The sequence below is a fragment of the Centruroides sculpturatus genome, unplaced genomic scaffold, assembly GCF_000671375.1.
Source record: "Centruroides sculpturatus isolate CEXI.00-Female unplaced genomic scaffold, Cexi_2.0 scaffold946, whole genome shotgun sequence".
NCBI classification, from domain to species: domain Eukaryota; kingdom Metazoa; phylum Arthropoda; class Arachnida; order Scorpiones; family Buthidae; genus Centruroides; species Centruroides sculpturatus.
In genome coordinates this window covers 1-8,004 of record NW_019385130.1, presented here as the reverse complement: position 1 = coordinate 8,004, position 8,004 = coordinate 1, and the positions used below count along the sequence as shown (strand labels likewise).

Sequence of the window (8,004 nt, the reverse complement as noted above, 5' to 3'; positions counted from 1 at the left end):
GTAAAAAATTTATAAAATGACGATATATATCAATTAAATTTAAAGAATAAATAAGGAAAAAGTTTATATATTTATTTAATTATTTTAAACTTTTAAAAATTAATCGTAAATTTGATTAAAAATAATGAATTTAATTTAATATATAAAAAAAAGTTAATAACATATTTTAAAAAGATATTAATTTACGACTTTAAAAAAAAAAGAAAATGGAATGCACTTAACTTTCTATTCTATTTTTCCTTTTAAAATCGACAATAAATAATTTATGTTTGTGTTTTGTAATACGGTTTCATTCTGTAGAATAGTAAAAAAGTGTATTGAGGCCTTTCTCTTGGGTCAAGATAAGGAAGCAATACTTTCGTCCTTAAAATTAAAGATTTAATCGAATTTAGGTCGTAACTAAGGCGTTTGTATTATTCAATTATTCTTTATATTCTAATGAAAATGTTGAAATTTTATTCTTTTATTACAGTTCTATAGTTTGAAAGTAATTAATTCACGGAAAATATTTCCATTTTGAATTGTTCTTAATTACAAAATGCTTAATTAAGAAATTTTGATAATATTCTTTATACGAATGCACTAAAAAAATTGGAAATTAATTAATGAAAAATTTGCAAAATATATTTTTTAAATTGAAATAAAATAATAAAAAATTTTAATTTATTATTTAATAATCCAATATATAAAATTTATATAACTTGTTTAAAATTAAGGGAATTTTTCTATGTATTTTTGTTTATTATTAGATGATAAGTAGATGATAAATGATAGAAAAGAAGAAGAAGAAAAAAATAATAATAATAAAGAGAATCACAAATTATGACATTGGTCATACAAAATCAGGCCATCAAGTTTCCCTTGACCATTTATATATTTTATAATCTACAATTATATATATGACCCAGTCTGAAACACCGAATGAATAAATATAATATATATAAATATTACTGTGGTTTAACCACTTTCGTTAAAGGATGACAAAATACATATTTAATATTTCGAGATAGATTGATCAACGTTTGATTGATGGCAAGTCGAGTACGATTACGAAATTATACGAGCGAGTATAATTAACACGGTAACTGAGGAATATTAATGAATATTTCATAACTCAATTAAAATATTATCTAGTTTAGGTGTTAGATGTGCTTTCTTTCACAAATCTCCTAACAGACATCGCCCAAATATATGCTATAATTAAGGGGATATCATCCGACGCCCTGAGGTGGTAGGTGTTGAATCAACAAGATTGTCAATCGTCAGGTTGCTTTGTGTGGACGACCTCTTCATGGGTTTGTATCTGGTTAAGAACCTCGGATTCTCAGAAGAGACAACGAACTTAGCATTTATTTTCTAGTCTTTTCTGAATTTAAATATAACAAAACTGGTTCCTTTTTTAAAATATTCTACAAGTGTTTTATTCATTCAAGAACATAATTNGGGATATCATCCGACGCCCTGAGGTGGTAGGTGTTGAATCAACAAGATTGTCAATCGTCAGGTTCCTTTGTGTGGACGACCTCTTCATGGGTTTGTATCTGGTTAAGAACCTCGGATTCTCAGAAGAGACAACGAACTTAGCATTTCCTACAACTGGAATTTGTTTCTTTCATTATTAACCCTATACTAACCCCTACTTATAGAACAATCCCACATCATGGGTTTAACATTGTAATATTTGGATGTCATTACAAGTATCTATTTTCTGGGTTTCTATTACGGAGCAAGTGTCAAGAATTATATGTGGGTAGTTTCCTTGATTACAAAATCTTCTTGTCATGGTTAAATCATTGCATCAATTTTCATATCAATGATTGATGGTTTATTATTGAGTATATTTAAATATCGAATGATGGAATAAAATGATATATTATGCTTCTCCGTTAATATCTGGCTATAGCACGCGTGGGAGTTATCATTTCTGACTGCTTGCTGTGGGTGTACAGGAATCCACAGCAGGATCTAACAGCAATTATTTTGAAGTAAATAAAATAATTAAAGAAATTTTTAATTCATTTTTCAGATTTTAGAATCATTCATTATGACACTTCTACTTCTTTACATTCAGAAAACAGTTCTAGATAAGGATTATCTGATATGTACCCTTTACGAAGACAAATTATAAGGACTAATATTTAAAACTTAAGTGTTATATTCTTGTGGGTTTTTTGATACGAAATAAATCATCTTTTCGTATATGTGTTGCTTATGAATATCATATTCAAGTGAATTAAACGACGATTTAGAAATGACTGATTTAGCAACTTAGCTTTAGAGTTTACTATATTGGAATTATTTAGCCTTTTTATAATAGATATTTGTACAGATATATTTTTCTATTGGTTAATTTGATATACATCACAATAATGAAGTCCCAAACAAATATTTTACATATAGAAACATAAATTATCTCTGATAATAATCAAAATATTTTAATTACGTTGTAATAATTTCAAAATTAATTAATGTATTTATGTAAAGTGTGTTAAACAATTTAAATCGTCGTTCTGGACTTCACACCAAATGCATTATTACATGATTGACGACGTGAGATTAAGTCGTGTGACAACTCTCATAAACAAAACCGATAATAAGAGGCTGTCGACCACATTAAGCTGGTGAACAACTTAAAAATATCTCGACCGTCGTAGCATTATTATTGACCAATGTTATTCAAACGACGCCTGCGACAGTTGCCATTTGAATAATCCTTGCCTAAGGTAAAATTGCTAAACCTTTTAAGTTGCCGTACGAGTGGTTGTCACATAAAAACTTGTCTGTACTTACAATAGAAATGACATGGTTTCTACAGTAAACAACAATTGATGATGGGTCTATCAAATAGTATTTGCAGTTTTTCAAAGCGCTCGGCTGTCATCTGTTTACATTAATTGAGATCGTAATGTGCATAATATTTTTATTTAAAGAAAATTATGTAAAATTCCTATAAAATTATATTAAAAATCGCAATCAGAATATAAAAATTTATTACAATTTCCTTGCTAAGAACTTGCAATACTCGAACAAGTTCTATTGAAATAATTTATGCGTAGTGGTGTATAATTAATTTAATGCTTGTCATAATATTCAAGAATTAATGATAAATTTAGTACCAAATTTAAATTTTGTTATAATTAAAATCTCTTTTTTTTACATTTAAATTCTAATTCCTATAGCATTAGTGATACTTTAATCCGATAAAAGTTTTAATCCGGAACAACGTGTGGGTGATATTACCTTATGAATTCGAAAGTATTTACGTTATTATAAACATAAAAAAACTCCACTTCTGAAATGTCGAACATATATTTTAATATAGCACAAAATCTCGAATTAAAAAAATATTATTTAGCTTGAAAAATTTGAAAATAAAACAAAATTTTAAATTTATTTTATAAATTATTAAAAATCAGAATTTAAAATGTCACAATTTAAAATTTATTTTAATGTATTTTCGCTTCTCAATTAGCAAATGTCACATTTAACCTTTATTCCAACTTTATGGGTGGATCTGACACATTTCTACTTTATTCTTGATATTTCTATTATATTTTTGCTAATAATAAATCATAGGAAATTACTACAAATGAAACAAAATTGTCATGCAAATTAATCGGTTTTCTTTTTTAAAATAATTTAATTTTTTTCCAATATTTTCAGAATTACATATGCTATACTTCGCTTTGAAAATACATAATTCATAATTTAGAATCTTTAAAAAAGTCATTACTTAAAATATTTTTTTACTATTAATTAACAGTTTCACGATCATTTCGGCGCAAAAACTGATGATCCAAGATATCGTCCACCAGATCCATGGTTTACTGACAGTGGTAGCAGCGCTAGTTCGACTCCCACTGATGATGGTCCCTTTCTTCAGTGTGCTTTGTGCCACGATCGCTATAATAAACCTAAGGTTTGTGATTAAAAGTGAATGAAATACACAATTTTTTTTACCAAAATAAAAATTTAAATAATGATATTTTCTAGGTTTTGCCATGTCTCCACACTTTCTGTCAAGGTTGTCTATTGCAACAAACACCTAAAGATAGTTTAACACTAACTTGTCCCATATGTCGTCATCAGTCTATTCTTCCACGCAATGGAGTATTTGGCTTACAGGATAATGTTATTGTATCCAATTTTGTTAATTTATTAGAGATGCCGAAAACGGAAGAACTTCACCCCATAGTTCGAGTTAAAAATTATTCTGAAAAGAAAACCATTGAATTACCCCCTATCGAAGAGAGCGCAGTTGAACAGAAAAGTCATCTTAAAAATCTTCTAACGAAGGTCTCTTTGCGAATACCAATCCTAAAAGAGGATATTCAGAATATTTCATTAGTTGTAAGTCAATTAAAAGAGAATCATCTTGAAACTAAATCTAAAATGTTGCATTGTCTGGAAGATCTAGAAAATACTCTAAAAGAAAGAAAAATTGAATTGGTTGAAGAATTAGATCGTGTTCATCAAGAGAAGTTTAAAGTTCTACAAGAACAAAAACATGTTTTAGAAATGTGCCTTTTAAATCTTGAAGACCATTGTCAGTATACCGAAGATGTCTTGAACAGAGGAAGCGATGAAGAATTAAATATTCTTTATTACGATTTGGCAGAAAAATTAGAAGATTTCGTAGCTACAAATTTACAAAATGAGCCCAAGGAAAATGTCTTTTTGGTTTGCGATAATAATGGCATCGAAGAAGTAGAAAATAAATTGAAAAGCTTAGAAGTAGTGAAAACATGTAAAGCCTCACCTAGTGAGTCATCTCTAAAAGCTGAGCAACCCATGGAATGCAAAATGGGAGATTCTCTATCGTGGACTTTAATCATAAGAGATGGAAATGGTTCACCGATGATAGTCGAAGATTCAGCTAAAAAAATTGTCTTGACTAATTCTGATCAAGAAGAATTTGAAGTGAAAATTATAGAAAATGAAAATAAAAGTTATACCATCAATTGGACTGCAATCCCGAAAGGGACATACACATTAATAACTAAACTCTATGGTCAGCATGTTACAGGCAGTCCACAATTAATTACGTGTAAAGGAATGGAAAAAGAACCACAAAACGATACAAAAAGAGAAAAATGCAAGATAATGACGGAGGAAGATGCCAATCTTTATGATCATCGTGTCGTAGAAAGTTCACAATTGATCCCTGTTTCAGATATAAAAGAAGAAGAACAAAACTACGATGAAGTTAGTTCATGTGAACATTTTGATGGTCAGGTAGATAATGATCTTTTAATGAAAATTGGAAGAAGAGGGCGGTCCAAAGGGGAGTTTACTAATCTGCAAGGTGTTTGTTGCACCAAAGAGGGAAGGATCATTGCTTCCGATAGCAATAATCAATGCGTCCAGGTGTTTGATAAAAATGGTAAATTTCTAATCAGATTTGGTGGGAGAGGTCGTGGTCCAGGTCAAATGCAAAGACCAACTGGAATTACCATTTCTCCAAATGGCAATTATTTAGTTGCTGATTATGAACTTAGAGTCGTTAACGTTTTCAAACCGGAAGGACAATATTGCAGACGTTTCGGAAGTGGAAAACTATTGGGTCCTAGAGGATTGCTCTTTACTAAAGATGGGAAACTACTCGTAGTAGACAGTAAAGCTAATTGTATTTATGTTATGCAGGATAGTAAGATTTTAGGAAAAATTGGGTCACCCGGCAGCGGTAAAGGCAGATTTTCCGGTCCTCATTATATTGCATTAGATAGTCTCAATCGCGTGATTGTTACCGATTTCCATAATCATAGCGTTCATATATATACATTGGACGGAAATCACGTGACAACTTTCGGTTCAAAAGGAGAAGGAAATGGCCAGTTTAACGCTCCAACAGGAATTGCTGTAGATTCTCAAGATAATATTATAGTTGCAGATTGGGGAAACAATAGAGTACAGGTAAGAATCATGAGTTATTTATACAGATTTAAACAGAAATTCTGCACTGTGTTTTGTACAATTTTCTTTACAGATTTTCGATAGCAATGGATCGTTTCTCTCGTTCATTAATACCAGCACCGATCCATTGTATGGTCCTCAAGATTTAGCATTGACTCCTGAAGGGTATATCATAGTAGCTGATTCTGGTAGCTACTGTTTAAAAATCTACAAATATCTTCAATAAAATGGTATCATTATATAAATTTAAATTAAACAATCTTACAAAAGTGATATCTAATAAAAATTCGATTTACTTTTTTATAGTCTTGAAGATTTTCAGTGAGATTTTCGTCTGCTTTCGCCAGAAATTTCATCCCTTCTAAACAGACCCTAAGCTAGCGTGAAGCTTTAATGTGATCTCAGAATCTCATTTATCATTGAAAAAGCCAAGATCTCCTATTTATTATACACGCATAATTATAAAATTGAAGTTTCCTTTTTATTTCTAGTCTTTATTTTCTGTCTGTAATCATCGTAGTCTTTATACTATGACGTTAATAACTTTTATAATTAACATCGATTAACAAGGAGATATTCAAAAATTAACTTGAATATAGTCATATTAATACAAAAATTCTAATTGAATGTTTAATATAATCAACAAAAAATTTAAAATTAAAGTAATTCAACAGTGTAATTGCCTTCTTAAGATCTCTTTACGAAAATCATTAAGGAAATTCTTAATAATTTTAGAAAAAATGACAAGGATATTGTTATAAATGAAGGAAGAGTAATGTTAACAGCTAATATATTGTTATAAAAAGTATACCAATTTTATACAAGAGGTAAGATTATAAGAATTATATAATGAAGTTTATTACAAGTTTTTTCTTCAGGGAAACATTTCAGTAGTTCATCCAAAATTGGAATTATATGATAACTATTTGCTCAATTGAGTAAATTAACACGCATAATGATAAAATTAATACTAACTTTCGCAGCTATGTAATCAATTCTATTAATTGTAACTTGAACGATGACGTATATTTCTACGAAATTACTTTTTATAACAGTTAAGTTTAATAGTATTTTTCCTATTAATTCACGTTTCACTCCTATTACAAGGCGTTGCAGAAAATCGCCCTCTGATAACGGCTCGATTAATATACAGTTCCGGCAGTAGACTTGACACCCAACATCGAATAAACATCCTCTATATTGTGAACAATAAGCGTAATTCATATTGTTCTCTTCTGATTTATCAGTTTAGATCCTATATAACATTACTAAATTTCGTGTCTGTAAAAATACCTAACTGTGCGTGACGTGTGTGGGTGTCAATCGTCATACTTACGTGAAATCAACCCTGTCATAAATAGACTTTTTTTAAATTTTATTTTGGCTCCTCCCATGCTTTTCTCGTGTTGCATATGAGAAATACATCAGTATTAATCTTTTATATATACTAAATTTTCATAAAACTGAAGCCACATTTATCATTAAGAGAGTGTCGTATAGAAATGGAATTTATTCATAATTAAATAAGTTATTTTTGGGATATCTCTTTATAATCTTCAGATTTTAACAACAATTTTTATATTATACTAAAGAATATATCGTGAAATTATAAATAAATGTATATTTGGAACCATTTACAGTATCATTAATTTTGTATGACTTCTTATAACATCGATTAATACAATTGGATATTGTGGAATAAACGACTTTCTAATAAAATAATATATTAACTGAAATTAAATAAAATGTACTCGGAAACAAATTGTATAATAAAAATATTTAAAGTATAAATTGCCTTTATAATTTTTTTAAAAAAACATTAAATCGTGTATTTGTAAACAAGTCTTTGGCTCTAAGCAAAATGAAAGATTTAGGACAATCTGAATTGACATAATCAAAAAAATGGTCTGAGAGAATCCTTCAATGACCTGCTGACTAGATACAACGACAGAGAAACTGGCATAACTATGTTAAAATAATTAATTATGAGCGCCTCAATTGTCCTCAGAAGGATTAAGGGGAAGAAGGGGAAGAAATACCATAATAAAACAATATTATACAGTATACTAAATACAGTCGACCCCCCTATAA

General features: G+C 29.1%; 1 protein-coding gene across 1 annotated transcript in view; it reads left to right on the top strand.

The window, feature by feature from the left end:
- Positions 1–7,671, top strand: part of LOC111635200 (tripartite motif-containing protein 3-like) — a 33,845-nt gene extending 26,174 nt beyond the window's left edge. The window contains exons 2-5 of the mRNA XM_023380098.1: positions 3,764–3,919; positions 3,994–5,913; positions 5,987–6,143; positions 6,220–7,671. Coding sequence (XP_023235866.1) covers positions 4,165–5,913; positions 5,987–6,139 — 1,902 coding nt within the window. The 5' untranslated portion in view covers positions 3,764–3,919; positions 3,994–4,164 and the 3' untranslated portion in view covers positions 6,140–6,143; positions 6,220–7,671. The remainder of the gene's footprint in view (positions 1–3,763; positions 3,920–3,993; positions 5,914–5,986; positions 6,144–6,219) is intronic.
- Positions 7,672–8,004: the final 333 nt, after the last annotated feature.